Raw genomic sequence first — 20457 nt, forward strand, 5'->3', positions numbered from 1 at the left:
ATTCTCAGTCAGCGAAACATGACACTTCATTTCCTACTGCCAGCCAGCATTCCATTTTGGTCCCAGGTCATTCTTGGACTTCTTCAGAGTCCGTAGGTTGAGGTGGAGGTGCAACTTTCTGAGGTAACTCTAGTCGGGCCCAAGTCATTGGCTCTGACTTTTTCAAGAAAATTTCCACCTTTGTTGCTGTTAAAGTCACATAACTTTTTTGGACATCAATAACCTGAAGACAAAAAGATTAAAGTTATCAAAAAAAAAAAAAAAATTCCACAGTGTACATACCATCAGAAGGCTGTAAACACAATTGATTGCTCAACTTCAGCCAAAACTTTTTATTTGGAAAAGGACAAATGATCCCGAGTGATTGGTTAGAACTTTTGACAATGCTTTTATAGCCATCCATACCTTCCTGTTCTGGTTACAAGCGCCCCCCTCCATTCCTTGTACAGGTGTTGCAGGGACAGAATGTGGGCTGATAGAAATTTAAAGGAGATGAGGTGAGTGATTTACACCTCATAGTTAGAACTGACGTGTGACATTGAAACTGTCACACGTCGTCTCTATAGATCGAGAAGTGAGCGAACACATACCGTTACTCGCTCACTTCTCGATCCTGTCCCTGTAGAGAGAGTGACTGTCACCCCTCCCCTCTCCGATCCTCCAGCACTGACTGGCGGAACGGACGGGGGAGGGGGTGGGCACAGCTGGCTCTGCCTCTAGATAGGCAGAGCCAGCTGTCAATCAGCCAGCTGGGTGGATCTTCAAGCGTATTGTCGGGATCTGTCCCGGCTGCGGCGCTCTCATACTGAGCTTTGGGTCACAGGAGGAGCAGGTTAGTATACGTGACCCTAAAGAAACTATGTGATAAAAAGGTTACGCCATAGTTCTCTTAACTCTTGCCCACACGATCCGATACTGGAGTTACATTTTAAAAGTCCTGACAACTCAAAACACAAACAGAGCAAAGAGGTATCTCCTGCCATGGACATCATTAGCTACTGCAGGACGAGATGTCATAGCCACCAGCCAACATGAAGTCTTCATATATATACCCAAGGAGAAACCACGAGAGGCAAGACGTTACAGCATGCGTTTCCTGCATCTTTTAGTCACTCGCTCATTATTCCCTCTTTTGCCTCATTGAGATAACTGCATCACCATTTGCTGCTGATTCTTCATTGTTCAAACATATTCTGGGGATGGGAAGGTGACCTAGCTATGTTACTTAACACTACAGATGAAACAGGTCCTATATCTGTATTTCATACCGTGTATTTAGCAGCTTGCCTGGAATTAAAGTGACATTAAAGTCAAATTTTGTTTCCTCCCCCTCATGCTGGTGTAAGGACTTACCTTAAATGATGCCTCTTGATCCGTTCATCTTCTTCTTTCCAGTAGTTTTCAGGAGTCTCTCCAGCACTGGTGCCGGTCTCTAATCCAGCGCTCACTGCCGTGTCTTCTGTGTCCCACGGAGGAGGGTACAAGCTGTGGGGTGCAAGCTGCCGGGCTGCTTGCATAGACTTACCTTGCGTCTCTCCTTCTCCCGGTCAAAGTTCTGTACTGCGCATGCACCCGCCCCCATGATTCTTTGTGGCTGCCCGAGAATTTTCAGAACTTCGGAGGGGAGCGAGTGAAGGAGACACAGGAAAGTTTTAACTAGGGATGCACCGATACTGGTATTTAGTTATCTAGTACAGATTTTTTTTTTCCGGTACTCGCCAATACCAGAAGTCCCATTAAAGAAGCCAGGCGGCGTGTAAAGACTCGCCACCCGGATTCCCAATTAGCAGGGAAGCCATCCCCATGCTTCTTGTCATGAAGTGAGGAGGGAGCATGAAGCCGGCTTCCCGGCCAAGCAGAAAGCCTGGTGCCAGGTCATTACACGGCACCCAGCTTCTTGATTGGCCAGCTTCCCGACCAATCAGGAAGTCGGGCATCGTGTAATGACACACTGCCCGGCTTCCTGATACAGGAAGTAGCGGGCTAGTCATCGGAGTATTTGAGCGAGTACGAGTACTCGCCCAAATACTCTGCATCAGCACCAATACCGATACTAGTATCAATGCATCCCTAGTTTTAACTTTTGTGGTTTTAACTTTTGTGGCTTGCTAGCCGTAGATATATGCTAAAAACCGCAAAGGTTTCATTATGCTTAAAGCTTTAAACACATTGGGAACATACAACTATGTAACAGGGTTATACTACATCTTCTAGAAAAAGGCAGAAGAGACAAAGCCAACAGCTCAACAAAACGAAGGAACAATACTTACCCCCCATAACTGTAGATGCTGCTGGAATTCTTTCTCACCATCAAACACTATGTGAATGTTGACCTGGAAGACCATAAAAGGGCACTTTATGTGAGAAGTGAAGTGAAATTCAGTAGGAATGTGCACATTGTAAGGACACTACAGATTTTTATTTGGCATTGTGTTTTATTAGAACCCCTGCTCTGTTTATTATATATTTATGAAAATATTTTAATTCATTATTGTTTTTTTAATACTGTATTTGTATATGTCGATAGTAGTATTAACCAGTAACACAGTTTTATCTGCACACCAGAGGATTTCTTTGTGAATAAAGCCTCCAGTCTGCATTTGATCACCATCACGATCATAGCTGACATAGTAACATTATAAGACAACACTTCCTGGTTCCCGAAGGTGTGCTTTAAAAGTATACGTTCAGCACAATAAGCCAAGATACACAGAAAAAAGCAATAAGCCATGTGCCAAAATAAGCCACTGAATTAACTGCCAACTATAAACACTTGAGAACTATGGGGTAAGTGTTTTCCCCCATAGTTATCTTAGGGGTCACGGAGGACCTATACTAGAATCTCCCGTGACCCAAAGCTCAGTATATATTGAGCTACAGCTCGCGGTATACTGAGACCGCCGCAGTCGGGATGGATCCAAGACATTACTGTCGAGATCCGCCCAGCTGCGTGAGTGACAACGGGCTCCGCCTATCTAGAGGCAGAGCCAGCTGTACCCGCCCCCTCCCCGTCCGTTCCTCCAGTCAGCGCTGGAGGATCGGAGAGGGGAGGGGGAGAATCCCTGCGGGGAGCGGTGACTGACAGTCACAGGTCTCTGCAGGGACATGATCAAGAAGTGAGCGAGCGACGGTATGTGTTCGCTCTCTTCCCGATCTATTGAGCCTACGTGTGGCAGTTTCATTGTCACACGTCGGCTTGAACTGACGATTTTCTCCTTTAACTCCTCATCTCATCACAAATACCAAAAAATAAGGGACTTATCCCCTTTATTTTAGGATAATTGGCAGAGCCATGCAAATATTTTTTGCCCTTTTGCCAACTACATCCAGAACTGCTGGATTACATCACATAGACCGCCCAACATTACAGAGCCACGTATTCCAAATTGCAACTTGAGAACCTTGGCAGAGGTTAACTGTTTCCTTCCCCTACCCAGTTGAATGATCTGTGAAATCTTTGATAAAATCCCTCCAATGGACCCCGTAACACCTCTTCTCTGCCAATAGGTCGCAAGCAAGAGATTTTAGCCAACCACAGCGAGATAACGGTTGCTGGAACTTACCACGGTGCTATTGGCCTCTACGTAGCTGAGCTCTGGAATGGAATTTTTGGCATAGATTGAGATGGTGACGCCTCCACCTGTCTGGTGCCAGTCATGCCGACACGGAACAACCTTTTTACCCTAAAAGAAAGATTAGACAGTTGAACATGTTATAGTGTTGCTTCAAAATGAATTCTATTCCTGCGCAAACACATGGTCCAATGCTATATGACCACCACACTAACAAGGCCAGTGTTGTACAACGTCCCATACTGGTCCATGTTTATGGTTTAACCATAGAGAAGTGTGAATAGACACAAGGACAGGAAGTGTGTTATTGGCAGGATTCACCAGGGGAAAATTAAAAGGTAAAGAGCCTGACGAAAGAAATTGAATGCAGCCGCCACATAGAAGGACTTATAAGCTGCAATATATTGCATTGTGGTTTTTGGGGCTTAGATATTATTTAATGGGTGTCGGGCTGTTGATTTTTAAGCCCTTCAACCTCAGACATGCAGATTAAAAAAACAAAAACAAACAAAAAAACACACAAGATTTATCCACATTTTAAGTAAAGTGACAGTCCCTTTTTAAATCCCTTCACCCCCATACACAGGGTCATTCTGAATTAGGCAAAGCCATGGCACTTTCTGGTAGTGTTCAAGTTTGTCCAAGCAACCCTGTCTCCTACACTTTAAAACAGGTCCGGCAAGATGATGGGCCACCCCATTGGCCATTAGGAGCGGCTTGGAGGCAGAATGGCGTAGTTGGAGGGGGGCCTTTTCTCTAGTTACAGGGTAACTCCACTTTCCCAGGTGACTCTGGGAAAAATGGTGTTACCCCCTACAATCTGTGAACCCCTCCCACCCCAATACTGCCCTTTCGGCTCCCCCACGGCCGGTGCATCTGTAACCCATACTGCCGTGTAGCGCACAATTCAGGATCAGTGCAGCAGTGTTGTCACCCTATCACATGAAGCTGCGTTAGGTGGACTTCACAGGCAGGATAAACAAGTATTCTGAACAAGCAGTAAAAGAGCTTTAAGGGCCTGTTCACATGAGATCAGGTCCTGATCAGGTGCTGATCAGCAGACGTGGAGCTGCTGATGCAGTGCGTTTTTGACGCGTTTTCGGTCCGGATGCTGACAGTTAATTTTTTGTCAATGTTGATGTCGTCATAATAAGTGGAGCAAGAATACAATTTTCTCTTTTTTTCCCCCTTAGCTGCATTGCGTTGCGTTTCCGTTTTTGTTGCGTTTTCGTTGCGTTTCGTGCGCGTTTGCATATCCGGACCTGACAAAATGTGACATGCAGTATTTTTTCTGTCGTAAGCTGAACGGACTGCGCACGTGAGAACTGGAGCCCGTAAAACACGTAGGGATACATTGGGATGCATTTTGAGTGCAGCAGCGTACGGAGCCGGTCAGCACACAAAAAGGACGTCGTGTGAACAGGCCCTAAAGCAAGTCATCCCTGACTTCTTCACCATGCTTGTACTGTGAAGGAATTCATTCTCAAAGATCACAACAAAGAGTCAGGTTTGAGTCTGCTTCTATGGGCTGATCAGGAGGGGATCCATCCAGTTTTTAACTGCATCTTGTAATGGAGGAAAGAACTAAAACGGCCGGACTCCATGTCGGTCTATGGTCAGTCTATACCCCCCGTTCTGGTAAGATCAGGTCCAGCAAAACTCTGTTCCATTTGTTTTCATGGACCGGGCCAAAGACGGGGGTAACCGGGTGTAAACAAAACACCTGTCTGTTTGCACCCGGCTGCCTTAGACTACCATTGGGCATCCAATTGGGTGCATCTGAAAAACTGACAGGCGTACCCGATCGGACGGCCCATATGAAAGAATCACCTGCTGTGTGTTTACATTAAAGGGCTGCCAAGATCCTGTGTGAATTAGGTAATAAAAGGGTAAAGGAACTGAGATTTCACAGCCTCATAGTAAGGATCCTGCAGTGGGAGTGTTTGGGAATTCTTCTCCTACATAATAGATAGGCAAAATGGATTCTCAAATCAACTAAATGCAGTGGGGGTGTCCTAGTTCAACACAGCAATGCCTAGGTGAAAAACTAAAGTTGAACAGGTAAGCTGTGTACCCTGTAAAGCAGTGGTTCTCAACCTGTGGGTCGGGACCCCCTCGGGGGGTCGAATGACGATTTGCCAGGGGTCGCCTAGTGGCTCTCGGCTGCCGGGAGAGAGACACTTTCTCCCGGAAAGGTCGGGACCTTTCTATGCTCTGTTTTTGTTTTTTTTTAAATCGGGGGCCGCCATAAGTGAGAAACCCCCCCACCATAGGAATGCATAGCTAGATTCCTATTGGCTATTTCACTTTGAAAAAAACAATAGCATCAGGTCCCCTTCTAGTGATTGACAGCAGCGGAGGGCGGTTGCAATATGTATGTATTCAAGCAAAAAAATATGTAAAACACACCTCTAGCTATGCATTCCATTTTCCCGGTCCGCAGCTGCAGAGATCGGGAAATGTCTCAGTGCCTGTGATTGGCGCTGTCAGCTTCCTGGCGGGCTCGGCACGGGGAGCTGTGAACACGCCCGAGCCCATCCCTATCAGTGACAGTACTGCGGAGTATGTACCTCATATGTTATATAGCCACACACTTTAAATCCAATTCTTCTAGTTAGAGCTGCAGAGCCCGGTCCTGTCTTTGCCTATAGCAGTGGTTCTCAGCCTGTGGGTCACTGTGCAAGGTGAGAGTCCTCCTCAGGACTCTCCTAGCGCAGCAGTGTCAGTTCTCCTGCCACGCCTCCAGATGTCGCTGCAGCAGCCGCGTCATCCCCAAATTTTACCTTTGGGGGTCACCACAACTTGGCAAATATTACCAAGGGGTCCCGGCCCTAGAAACGTTGAGAACCACTGAAGTAAAGGCTTCCTATCCAGTTTTCATTAAAGGAGAACTATGGGGTCAGTGTTTTTCCCCATAGTTCTCCTAAGGGTCACGGGAGGACACAAACTAGCGTCCTCCGCTGACCCAAAGCTCGGTATACTGAGACCGCCACAGCCAGGACGGATCCCGACATTACTGTCGAGATCCACCCAGCTGCGTTATTGAAGTGAGCGAGCGACGGTATGTGTTCCCTCACTTCCCGATCTATTGAGCCGACTTGTGACAGTCTCATTGTCACACGTCGGCTCGAACTATGAGGCTGAGTGATTTTCACACACCTCATAGTTCTCCTTTAAAGTGAACTATTAATCGCATTACCTACCAACAAACTGAAACATCAGCTTTGGGTGGGCTGAGCCACTAAAGCTTCCATGGATAAAAGCTGCTCATAATACTACTAAAACCTAGTATTAAAGATATTACAATGGAACTCAAGGGAATGCATACAAGTTTACACGCCAAATGATTTCCAATTGAGATTTCACATCTCTGCTATACTGAACAACCACAAATGTAATTAAACAATGTATTTTGCGGTTTACTTGGGGAGTTTTACTTTAATGAAAATAGAGAAGAGTTTCCTTTCCTAGTAAGGCAGCTGTATTCTTAAAGATTACTTTAAAAGTAGACCTTTACCCCCTATGACTAAAAATCACACCGGCATGCAGCTCTGCATGCTGCTATGAAACCATCTCACAATCATTAGAGAAACAAACTATGTTTTTATTTTACTTACAATTTCTTTTTTTCTACTTCCTGGTCCTCTTGGGCACAAATGATGTAAGTGCGCAGACATTGCATCCTGGGAAGGGTACATCAGCAGAGCATTGCTGGGAAATCTCATCTGTAACCTTATGAGATCTCAGGGAAATGCATTTTCCTCCCGAGATGATGTGCATAGTCACATGTGTCAAGAGTTCCAGGAAGGAAAGGGGGATATAATAATCTGCCCTTAGTAAAAATGGCCACTGTCAGAAGACTGGGGAAGAAAAGAGAAATAAGGCATGCAAAGAATACAAAGCCGGCAATTATCTAGAAGTATGTGTTTGTAGATTGTCATCACTAATTTCTAAAGGTGTGCTTGTTGCTATTTCAAAGATATGGGTAAAGGTCCTCTTAAAGAGAACCTGTAACTTGACCCCTTTAGGTAAAGTGGCAAGTTCTCTGACATGCTGCACCCCTCTACTGAAGCAGTAAAACTGCTTCACTAGGATAAGAAACTCTTCTCTACTCTAATTAAAGTAAAACTTCAGGTAAACTGCCTTTGCCACAGTCTACTTACAGGTAAGGGGGAAGTATGCAACCCTATCTTTCTCCCATAATGCAGTGCACAGTACCCAGCAGCCAGTCACCAGGCCTGAACCCTCCTTGTTGACAGTAAGAAGGTAATTATCCCTATATAAGCTGGGAAACAGATCTCACACAGGGATTAGACCCATTGCTCCATCAGGTGAATGGAGCACAGTAAAGATGACTATCAGTAGCTGGGAAGGGAGAACCTGTCCCTTTGCCCATGCAGATTTTTTTTTTAAATCAGCATTACAATTTTTTTTTTTTACAGAACAACATTGCTATTCACATGAATACATTTATGTTATACCTTCCAGGCAAATGTGCAACTGTCTGCAAATCAACAAAAATCCAGCACAGAGGTCTGCCTCCCGCAGATCCATTGATGTATTCTATGGTATGCCCAGTATGGTGCCGAAATCCTCCCCCAGCTGGATTCACTACCCATTTCAACCACTAAGACACCCGCACACAATAAGAGAATAGCAGCTTTGGATGCATTTTACTGTTACAGGCAAATGTCCATAAAAATGATGCACAACCCCCAGATTGTCATTTACATTCTGTAAGCAGTGCACAGAAAATCAGACGACATGAATGGTTACAATGATGCTTTCATAAGCGCTGCAAATTTCTGCTGCCAATACAGTAATCATGTTTCCATAAACAGACATTGTAACTGATGTTCTTCAAACGCTGAACTTACGTCATCCTTCTTAATCCACAAATGTGAGCCCTTCGCACACCCTTCTTGCGATAAGAAGGTATTAAAATCTGACGTTTTCCTCTTGCAGCAGCTCCAATATTTCATCCTAACAAGTGTCAAGGAAAAAAAATGTAACTAATGTGCAGAAAATATAATGGTTCTTCTTTATGACACAGAACTTTAAAAATGTAGGCATTTAAACATGTAGAGAGGCTATAACATTAATCATGAACACACAATCATACATACCCTTCATGGAAGATAGGCACACCAGCATGATACTGACATACTTCCTCATTACTCCGTGGTCCAGCAAATGTCTGGGGGCAGAAAATATGAATAAGTGCACAGAATAGAGACATCTTAACACCATGAAGGTGTGATTGTGTGCAGCATTCACAATGGACCAGATGAAGAATGACAGGGACAGGACTGGATAGAAGTTGTACAAAGGAAGGAAGGTGGTGGTGATGGGGAAGGGGTGGAATGATGGCAGACCTATGTTGTCAGAACGAGGCATAAGACATCTAAATTCAGTTGTCTGTTTGTACCTTTGAGCAGCCGCCATTTTTACAGAAAGTTCCAATTTTGGTTTCTCCTGTGTCCTCATCTAAAAACAAAAAAGGAGACAGTAGAAAGTTCTTCATTAATAAAAATCACCCGGTTTCATTTAACGCATCACTTCTCAGCTAGAAGCATCTCTACAGTGATAGGAAACATTGAGATTTGCATGTAACTAAAGATTCCCACGTATCTGGAGGTACTGAATATTGTGACACATAGTTCAGTATGTCAGTTCGAACGGTCCAGGTTTGTTATAGGTTTACTTTAAAGAAGAACTCCAGAAAGGAATACACAGACATGCACTTTTTAAAGTAAAAAACACAGATTTTGCTGCAATACTGATTTCCAGTCTAGAGGGGTCTAAGGCCGAAACCCCCCCATGACACTAGAGGTCCAGGGGCACATCACACTGCCCCGGGCTCAGAGCTCTGCTGCGTTAAACACTCACATGTCATAATGCGAGTGCTATCCGGTGCAGATGTAATACTGGCCAAAAATGCTCAATTTTTCCATCAAAGCTAAAAAGCATAGATGGGAAAATCCTCCTCAGCTGAGCAACTGTATTCCGACAGCAGTGGGTGGCCAGCTTAAGGGCTACTCATTGTCTTCGTCAGAGGAAGAAGACCTGGCATCACCGGACCGCAGCCAGATTTGGAGTTTTCCAAGGACTAGGTCCATTCAGCAGATTGTGTTTTAAGGATTTTTTGCCCACTTTTATCTAGGCATTAAAGTATGTGTTTTGCCCACACAGGGGTTGTTTAGCATAACCAGGAACACACACTTGATTGCAGCCTCCTGGCTATATTATTGCACAGCGGTCTATTCCTCCTTAGGACAGAGCTGCATCAGTGGCAGTCTCCCTGCTGAACTGGTTAATTCAATCACCAGCCTGGATCTGTTGTCTACTCGCTTGCTTAGTTCAGACACACCGGTCTCTTTAAATACGGACTGCTTCTGTCCCTTCACAATCTCCAGGTCTCAAGCCTCAGTTTGGTTCAGCAGCCTGTCTGTGTAGGCCAGACGGGTCAGGACACACGCTCCCCATGTGTCAGGCTTGAAGCTGCCTTTGCATTACTTAGAAGCAAAGACTACCTACAGAATACTCTAATAGGCAACAGCCACCTGTCTGCAATCAGTTTACACCTTACCCTTTCCCCACTGAAACAAGCTGCATCTTTACTCTCTGTAGGTCATAATATATACACACACACACACCTTTCTTTTTTTGGAGTGGGGTTTGGGGGGTATGGAGGGAATAGGTATATTATATTACATTACAGGTATTTATATAGTGCGGACAATTTGCGCAGAGCTTTACATACTACACAGTCACATCAGTCACTGCCTATAAGGAAACTACAATCCAAAGTCCCTATCTCACATACATACGTCAATTTACAGAGGAGCCCATTAACCTTCCATGTGGAGTGTGGGAGGAAACCGGAGTACCTGGAGGAAATCCATGCAAGCACACAGAGAACATGCAAATAGTGTCCTGGCCGGGATTCAAATCAGGGACCCCAAATACTGCAAGGCTCCTCCCACCGACCCCCCAGGCCATCATAAAACACAGCAGTGATGTGGAAGAACCACTGATCACTGACACTGCCCAAACATTTGGTTTCAAAGGGCACTTGTGTAGAGTATTCATCAAAACTAGAGTGACTGCCTTTCAAGAACATGGACAGCAGAAGAGGTCGGCATATACTTTAGCTACTTACAGGGAGAACTTTTTTCATGAACTCGAGTTCTGCTTCAAAGCAAACCTCCCGTTCAGAACAAATAAAACACACAGCTGTCATTGGAAATAAAAGGATGTGCTGTGTCATTCAGCCTTATTTAAATCAGTCCAGTGCTTCGTGTTGGTCAGCTCGGCTTGTTGTGGTCACCTCAGTGCACCAATACATTGATATGGAGAGCGACTGGAAAGAATGTAATTTTCCCATCTCTTTTCTCAGGCCAGTAATCACATCCTGTTGCTTTTTATAGACACGTGAGCTGCAAGGTCGAAGGAACATCACCATGTTCGGGAACAAAGACAACTTGTCCTATGCAAGCAGCGAGGCAGACAAGTGGGAATATGTCGGGCATAGCAGGAGATAATATACTGAACATTGAAGGACAAAACCCACTTGTCTAGAAAAAAAAACAAAAAACAGCATTGTAGAAATATTATTAAATACGCCCGCATGTAGGGGAGAAAATCTGCAGGGACTCAGCCTTGGTGAATCAGGGATAAGCAAAGGCGCTACTGTTTCCCCCATGGTAACTCAAGCGTCCGGGGTGCATGGCAGCACTCAGCCCTCATACTTCCAGTATAATAGTGACTCACCTACAAGTGTTCATGTAGTGTTACATTTGTAATATACAGCTCGCTTGCCATCTGTGTGGAAGCAGTGGTCTCTCTGCAGCCGACAACCCCCTACCCTAATGAGTCACAGCCTCTCCAATGCTAAATGAAGACTTTCGGGCGTGACTCAGTGGGAGGCATCTCAGACATTTGCTAATTTTTTTTTTTTTTTTTTTTTTATAAAAAGGACAGAGCTGCGAGAGATTTGCCGACTATCAACTTCCTATGACCACATATCACAGCTGTCATGATCACCACATGATCAGGGGCCACGCTGATTGGTCCTGATTTTTTTGGGGGGAGCTGTAGCACTTTGTATGTACAGTAGCACTAGTTTTAGGGCTACCACTGTTCAAAATTGCAAAAAAAGTGTATAATTATTTTATTTAGATAGGGAGTAGATCAAAAATAATTTTAGAGCCATCAATCACCGATAACACTAAATTGATGAACTCTAAAAGCTTTTAAAGTGTCGCCTCTGGCCAATTTTGGGTATGGCATTATTTGGGGGATTTCGCGAGCCAGCGCGATTTTAAGACTTGACGTGTTTGCAGTCTATTTACCCGACGTGACCCCGTCTTTTATATTTTACCAAAAATTTGGGTAACAATACATTTTAACATAAATTAGGGAAAGCAGTTTTTTTTAAATTACATTCAGTAGATTTTTTGTTATATAGTAAAAAAATAAAACCCCCCAGTGGTGATTAAATACCACTAAAAGAAAAGCTCTATGTGTCCCCACAAAATGGTATAAAATTCATTTCAGTACAGCGTTGCATGATTGAATAAATGTCAGTCAAAGTACCGCAGCGCTGAATACTGAAAAATGGCCTGGACAGGAAGGGGGTTTAACACCCCGGTCAGGACGGGGTTAATCAGCATTTTAGGACTGTCTGGGTACAGTGGCCCCTGAATGAAGACACGTCATACCCGTTTCGGTCTTAATATTGTCAGAGGAAAGTTTCAGCTTATCCAGTGCTTGCTTCAAAGACGCAGATACCTTCAGCTGTAACCGTGACAGAGGCTCGTCTGCGCTGTAAAGACAATATGTCATCAGAGGTGAGCACATGAAGACGTTCAACATCAGACAGAAGCAGCCAGCAAATTACAAACACGGAACATGTACAGTGCATAGGGCTGTGTGTAGTTCTCAGAGAAGTATCTGCGGAGTGTGTGAGCTCACATCCCAGGAACTAGCAGAAGTCATATACAGTTTTATCTTATAGAAAAGCAGAGACATTAGTGCACAATGCACATCACATTCCATACATCTTCACCAGAGAAAACCTGTGTGCTCTGCCAAGCTTCATAGCACCCCACAGGGCCCTTCACACACACACTCAGCAAGTACAACAATCCAGTGCAGCCAAAATTATTACCAATTACCAAACAGGAAACTAAAATCCGATTGAATAACTATACATTAAAGGAAAATCCAACGTATAGCATATCGTTTCCACACAACATATGTCCCTCTAGCAAAAAAACTCTGCACGCACCCCCCGCCTCATTATCCTACCTCTCTTTTGGCCTTTCCCTTCCCTTTTCCAAGTCTTTAGCCTCTCCCTCCACCATTCTCTCATGGCCCCTCTTCCTTATCTGGAAGGAGAGTAACTGTCCCCCCAGAAACATTTTAGGACTACAATCTATAGCTTTGACCCTTCCCTGGCTGCTACCATTTTTGAGAATCATTTTCTGCCAGGAGTCCTAGATTTGCTGGAAAATGGCAGGTGATGGAAAGTTATTTTTATGCCTGAGGATGGACCTGGAGAATTGTGCCAGCACATCAGACTGTCCTTGGTTTCCTATGGACAGCTTTCCACTGGCCCACTCCATCTGACCACCTACAGGGCCCCAATAAAAATCTATACCGGGGGTGGACAAACTGTCATTGTCTAGAACATTAGACACGGCACACTTACAGGGAATTGAAAGGCAAACTTTGTATTATAAGTATTTTATACGTTTTGGACAGAGTAGGGAAGGGTTAGAGTCCCTGTCAAGTTCCCACCACTGAGATTCAACCAGCTATTTTTCCTGGTGACTACTATCAAGGGAAAGCCAACAGTTTACAGTGGATGACAACTGTCTAAGATGGGAATTCCACTCACTTAAGAGAGGTTTCCTCTCATTTCCCATTTCATCTACAGGGCAGGAAGTGAAAGGAAATCTCCCCAACGGGGCACACGCACTTCTCATTTTTACTGAAGTGGAAGTATTCTACTTACCTGGGCCTCTTAATGGATTCTATGGGCTTTGGTGCTTGTATAATGTGTTCACTGAATTTTGGCTTCAGATCTGCCAATTCTTTCTTTTCTGATGTGGCCTTCACCTCTGGCTTTACAGGTTCTGGAGGTTTCTCATTATTGTGGAGCCCCTTAGTACAACCCTGCAATCATCCAGGAAAACTTCATTAAAATCAGATCATCTTAAGCCTGAAAAAACAAGCCTTGTGCCCTGCGAGGCAGGGTTGTGGTGTGTGGTAGAGCCAAGTAAATCTCAAGACTGGATGAACGGAAATACAGATCCCATAGCAGGTAAAACAGCTGCAGGAAGTTCAATTTGAATTAAATCTGCAGAGCAAAAACTTTTTTTTAAACATATACTGTCAACAGGATGAAGTGCATACCTGTCCAGGTCAGTGACTCAAAACATTAAAGAACGAGGACAAGCATTATTATCATCAGAAGAACAGCTCAGCAATGGCATTCCCCATTCTCTTCTCATGATAGGTTTACTCTAGCAGGACGTCACTATGAGTGGCCATACACTGGTTGAATTTCGACCAAGTCAAGCTGCTTCGGTCAAAAATCAACCAGTGTGGCCCCACTGCTAAGTAGAAAAAAAAAGAAGAAATAAAAAAGGAAATTTCTTGGCCAGACAGTGACTGCAATCAGCTGCACTCGCTGTTCCCTTATTCTTATAGCGGATAGCCAGGCAAGGGGAAGGGAGGTTGGGGAGGGGATTCCCCCCATCTACACCATTGGCATGGACGAGCAATAGAGTTTCTTCTCATTCAGCCTGCAGTGCACAGTCAGCGTCATTACAGTACACACTTCCTCAGCGCACTATTTCGCTCAACCCTGTGAATATGTACTTCCTAGTGTCACCCCGGCCTTGTGAACTACAACTCAACATCTGAACAATGTATCATTATCATTGCTTGCTGGAAGCAATGCATAATGGGATATGTAGGTCTGGTAAATGGATGTGCAGCTCAAGTGAGCGTACAGCCGCGTACTTCCATAGAGGACAGGCTGCTGCGTACAAAATCACACGCAATACCTGTCCTTCCCAGGAGCTGCCTGATACGGCCGTGCACGCAGCATGGAGCTGTGTGAATGAGGCCTAACAGATGAAAATGAACAAGTGAGATGGGAAAAATTGTAATTTTCCATTTAGTTGCCTAATAATCCTGCACACTAATAGTTGGCCAATAATTGTGCACACCCAAATAGTCTGAGAGAGCCAAAACCTCACTTTTACTTTCTTAAATATTCAGGTTTGAGGTTTAACATTTCCGATTGACAGAGAGCACTGCAGTTGTTCAATAATGAAATTGATCCTCAAAAATACAACTTGCCTAATAATTGTGCACAAAGTTTACACTCCGCGAGTATAAGGAGAATATTCTATAGTGTTATCCAGTTGGGATAGAAGGAGGGACTGAAGGGTGATTCATTTCATTGGCCTGTTTTTGGGTTATACATAAATGTCTGAGGGCCTGTTCACACGATGTCCGTTTTCTGTGCTGACCTGATCCGTACGCTCCTGCGCTAAAAATGTATCCCTATGTGTTTTATGGGCTGCAGTTCTCACGTGCGCAGTCCGTTCAGGTTACGACAGAAAAATACTGCATGTCACATTTTGAACGGTCAGGAAACGGTCCGGAAATGCAAAACGCGTCAAAAACGCACTGCAGCTAACATACCTACAGCCCCACTCCAGCAAAAAAAAAAAAAAATTTTAAAAACTGGAACGCATCAAAAACACATAGCACCGCGTCTGCAGATCCGCACCTGATCTGGACCTGAAACTCATGTGACCAGGCCCTGAGCAAGCAAAATTGTGTTTTTCTGTATTTTCTACAGAAACCAGTTTGAGACGTTTCTAAAATGTTAGTCTTTGCAAATTGTATCTCTTATCGCTATTTGTGTCTTTGCTTGTTTACCTTGTAAATCCCCCCCAAGGTTGTCCCGTGATCAGTACCATCATGAGTAGTACCGTATTTTTGTATATGTGCATAAATTGTATTGGTTTATGCTCCGCCATCCCCCTTTGTGTTTTACATATAACCTTTTGTTTTAACAATAAACCTTTGAATTAGAGTGAATACACAATTCTGTGTGATTCTTAATTCCCAAGTACTTGTCTGAAGCTGGCAGCACGATAGAATCCCGGGAAATCTTAACACGATAAGTCCTGCCAGGAGGCGTGGGTTCAAGTCCCACTAAGGGTTCCAGTCCCTTCAGAGTTGCTTTCCTTAGGAGTCCTAACAGCTGGGACTTCACAACTCCTTTAATTACATCCTGCACCCTAGTAATGAACGGGATTGTGGCATGCATGTACACTAAGAATAGGGCCTGGTGGGGTAGAAGAAAAGTTGTGGGCCACCAGACAAAGCCAGCTAGTAAAGATGAGGGACTCATTAACATTAAAATACATTTTTTTTAATTAAAGTAGTAATGAACCCTCAATCCAGATCAAACAAATGTACATTGCCCAGCAAAGTGTGTCCCAAACACTTAGTCATGTTTCAGAATGGCTGGCTCCAACTTTCCCAGCTCTGTTTCCCTGAACTTCCTATCCAGTACAAGATCACAATAGACAAAGCATTCTCCAGCAACTGTTCATCTACTAGCTTAAAGGAGAACTATGGGGGTTAGGGATTTCCCCCATAGTTCTCCTTAGGTAATGTGAGGACACAAACTAGCGTCCTCCCGTCACCCTAAGCTCAGAATACCGCGAGCTACAGCTCGCGGAATACTGAGCTGCCGCAGCTGAAGCGGATCCCGACAATCATGTCTGGATCCGCCCAGCTGCGTGACAGCTGGCTAGAGGCAGAGCCAGCTGTACCCGCCCCCTTCCCCGTACGTTCCGCCAGTCAGTGCTGGAAGAGCGGGGATCCAGCCACTCCCCTGTCACTGCAGAGAGCTGTGACAGGATCGAGAGGTGAGCGATCGCTGGTATGTGTTCGCTCACCTCCCGATCTACTGAGCCGACCTGTGACAGTCTCATTGTCACAGGTCGGCTAGAACTATGAGGTGAGTGAAAAGCACCCCCCTCATAGTTCTCCTTTAAATAAGGAAGGAGAGATAAGGAGAAGCAGGGAGCCTTTACTTGCTGCGCTTGTGTATTTGTGAAGTCACACACAAGGGTGACTCTATAGGACCCTGCAAGGGAAAGGAGTCACCCTAATAGAGGATACACAGGCCAGTGCTCAGGGGACCAGCTGATTCTGCAGGAAACTACAACTTTTAAATATTAAGCAGCAGCAACCATTGAAGTGATTTCACTAGCATCTGAAATAGCTTAAAAATCTGTTGCCTTTGATATCACTACTGTAAGGTGGAGTTGTCCTTTAAATATTCACTTGCTGCAATGAAATGTTACAATGCCATGGACAAGAAGCGGAAAATACACAAGAAAGTGCAGAAAATATACATGCAAGGAAACGTGGGACAGCAAAGACAGCGCACTCACCGCAATGCTGAGGAAGTCTGAGAAATCCGTTGTCCTCCTCTTACAGCACGACCAGCCCTGTGTATAGGAAGAGACAAACAAGTCACAACACAGCCCCCGTCCCATCATAATCCACCATCAATGGAACACGTTTTATTCTACATACCTTCAGAGCATCATGAAACACGGGAACACCGGGGTGATATGTACAGGAATCTGCAACCCAGAACAAGACAAAAAACACACCATTAACACAGTGCAGGAAAGATGAATGGAGCAACAAGGTTCTGTCATTCTGTGCTACACCACCCCACCCCTCATCTAAGTGCATCTGAAGCCAAAACTGGTTTTTTTAGTGTTGGACAAGGATTAGATCACCCGGTCTGTGAAGTAGGATGGGGGCCCTCTTTATTGTAAAATATAATACACACTATATTACCAAAAGCATTGGGACACCCCTCCAAATCATTGGATTCAGGTGTCCTTGTTCCTTGCTACTAAATATTCCACGGTCACCTGTTACTGGTATTATAACAAAGTGGAAGCAACTGGGAACAACAGCAACTCAGCCAGGAAGTGGTAGGCCACGTATAATGACAGAGCGGGGTCAGCGCATACTGAAGTGCACAGTGCGCAGAAGTCGCCAACTGTCTGCAGTCAATAGCTACAGACCTCCAAACTTCGTGTGGCCTTCAGATTGGCACAACAACAGTGCGTAGAGAGCTTCATGGAATGGGTTTCCATGGCCGAGCAGCTGCATCCAAGCCTTACATCACCAAGTGCAATGCAAAGCGTCGGATGCAGGGGTGTAAAGCACGCCGCCATTGGACTCTCTGGAGTGACGAATCACGCGTCTCTGTCTGGCAATCCGATGGACGTGTCTGGGTTTGGCGGTTGCCAGGAGAACGGCACTTGCCTGACTGCATTGTGCCAAGTGTAAAGTTTGGTGGAGGGGGATTATGGTGTGGGGTTGTTTTTCAGGGGTTGGGCCCATCCTACTGATGTTGGAGGAGAAGGCCAGGCTCGCAGTCTCCGCTCTATTTTATCCAAAAGGTGTTCTATGGGGTTGAGGTCAGGACTCTGTGCAGGCCAGTCACGTTCCTCCACCCCAAACTCCCCCATCTATGTCTTTATGGACCTTGCTTTGTGCACTGGTGCGCAGTCATGTTGGAACAGGAAGGGGCCATCCCCAAACTGTTCCCACAAAGTTGGGAGCATGAAATTGTCCAAAATGTCTTGGTGTGCTGATGCCTTAAGGAGTTCCCTTCACTGGAACTAAGGGGCCAATCCCAACCCCTGAAACACAACCCCACACCATAATCCCCCTCCACCAAACTTTACACAATGCAGTCAGGCAAGTACTGTTCTCCTGGCAACCGCCAAACCCAGACACGTCCATCGGATTGCCGGACAGAGAAGCGTGATTCATCACACCAGAGAACACGTCTCCACTTCTCTAGAGTCCAGTGGCGGCGTGCTTTACACCACTGCATCCAACGCTGCATCCGATGCTTTGCATTGCACTTGGTGATGTAAGGCTTGGATGCAGCTGCTCGGCCATGGAAACCCATTCCATGAAGTTGTTCCCAGTTGCTTCCACTTTGTTATAATACCACTAACAGGTGACCGTGAAATATTTAGTAGCAAGGAAATGTCACGGATGGACTTATTGCACAGGTGGCAACCTATCACGGTACCACGCTTGTAGTCACTGATCTCCTGAGAGCGACCCATTCTTTCACAAATGTTTGTAGAAGCGTCTGCACGCCGAGGTGCGTGATTTTATACACCTGTGGCCATGGAGGTGTTTGGAACACCTGAATCCAATGATTTGGAGGGCTGTCCCAATACTTTTGCCCATATAGTCCAATCACAGTACAGGACCGGTCTGTGAAGTGGGATGGGGTCCTCTGTATTATATATATTTTCCTTTTTTCTGACCTAGCCGGACTCGGAGGTAATAATATGCAAACATCTGGTTACACCTGCCTGCCCATAGACTAACATTGAGCTTCCAATCGGATCACCCTTAAAACCTGACAGATGGACCTGATCACATGACCATGTTACAGGGGCCATAATGGGATCTGCAGTCCAGCACAGACAGGGTTAATTAAGGCAAACATCAACTCCCCAGCCCCCCTTTGGAGGAAAATCCCAGTTTGGAGTTTTCAGAAAAGAGCGAGTGCAGTGCAAATGGAAGATTTGAACTTTTTTTTTTAAGCCATGCTGTATGAATGGGAATTTATAACAAATGTCATCTAGGTGTGATCCCAGTTTTACAAAAGTAGAAATACATTTGAAGTAGTAAATCCGGGATCAGGATGGCGGACCCATCACAAGTTAGCGATGGCCGCTCCCATATTCCATCCCTTTAATCCAGCCAGATAAGAGCCTGCACAGGCATGACTTTATACAAGGAAGCCATTCATTACCACAGATCAGGGTATTGCCAACCTCAGCACTCCAGCTGTGGGGAAACTACAAATCCCATGATGCTTCTGTTTCTCAGTAATGCCTGTGGCTGTCAGAGTCGTGCAATGGCTCATGGGACTTGTAGTTCCACAACACCTGACTGAGGTTGCCTACACCTGATAGCAATACACCTCACATAATGAGGATAAAGTGCCTGATTAAGCCTTGTACGATTAATAATATTATATACAGTGACGTCACTATCACATACATTGAATACAGGCAGATTGATGCAATGTTATCTCAGGTATCTGATACAATGATCAGAGCCCCCTCTCCCCCCCCGGGTGATCCCTGCACACTCCTCTCACCCTCAGTGTTAGTCTCGGCGTCGTAGCGCTGCCCGCAGCCCCGGTTATAGCACAGCACGGACATGATAAGACACACAGCAGCAGCACGCTGACACCCAGCAAAGAGGCGACCTGACTTCGTTTCCTTCCGGAAACCACCGGCTACCACTCGGGAACTTTCCCGAACCTTCCGCGCATGCGTACTTTCCCGAAACCGCAGCCGGGCCTCCAATGCGCGTGCGTGGAGATGGCTCCGCCTGCGATAGGGCGGGACGAGAGACATTAAGGGCGCGTGCGCAGTGCGGGAGCGAGGGTGTTCTGTCGAAAACTCCAACTCCGGTTGAGGGATCAGTGCGCATGCGTTTGGTTTTGCACTTGCATGGCAACGGGAGCATGCTTGCTTGGTTTCAAGTTGTTGCTAGGACAGACAAATGTGACATTGGAACCTGGCAATAATAGTGGGGTCCCGCATTCAACACTGCAAGGGTTAAAGGTCATCTCTGGGGAAACGAAAACATTTCCAATTGAAAAGGGCCCCATCCTGCACTGCGAGGGTTAAATGATCCTTTTTGCCCAACAAGCAGATCCTTACACCCGAAAAATCTTTGTGTGCGAGGTGACCTATCAGGGGGAGGGCATTAAAAT

At 45.3% G+C, this 20457-nt stretch overlaps 1 protein-coding gene across 1 annotated transcript in view; it reads right to left on the reverse strand.

The window, feature by feature from the left end:
- The window catches only part of CHORDC1 (cysteine and histidine rich domain containing 1), a 31965-nt gene extending 11901 nt beyond the window's left edge, over nt 1-20064 (reverse strand). The window contains exons 1-11 of the mRNA XM_018573502.1: nt 19834-20064; nt 17214-17263; nt 17069-17125; nt 13594-13754; nt 12296-12399; nt 9001-9059; nt 8699-8769; nt 8450-8555; nt 3564-3683; nt 2271-2333; nt 24-223 (exon numbers count right to left, since the gene is read on the reverse strand). Coding sequence (XP_018429004.1) covers nt 68-223; nt 2271-2333; nt 3564-3683; nt 8450-8555; nt 8699-8769; nt 9001-9059; nt 12296-12399; nt 13594-13754; nt 17069-17125; nt 17214-17263; nt 19834-19897 — 1011 coding nt within the window. The 5' untranslated portion in view covers nt 19898-20064 and the 3' untranslated portion in view covers nt 24-67. The remainder of the gene's footprint in view (nt 1-23; nt 224-2270; nt 2334-3563; nt 3684-8449; nt 8556-8698; nt 8770-9000; nt 9060-12295; nt 12400-13593; nt 13755-17068; nt 17126-17213; nt 17264-19833) is intronic.
- Nucleotides 20065-20457: the final 393 nt, after the last annotated feature.

The sequence above is a fragment of the Nanorana parkeri genome, unplaced genomic scaffold (assembly GCF_000935625.1).
Source record: "Nanorana parkeri isolate BGI_ZX_2015 unplaced genomic scaffold, ASM93562v1 scaffold2403, whole genome shotgun sequence".
Classification (NCBI taxonomy): domain Eukaryota; kingdom Metazoa; phylum Chordata; class Amphibia; order Anura; family Dicroglossidae; genus Nanorana; species Nanorana parkeri.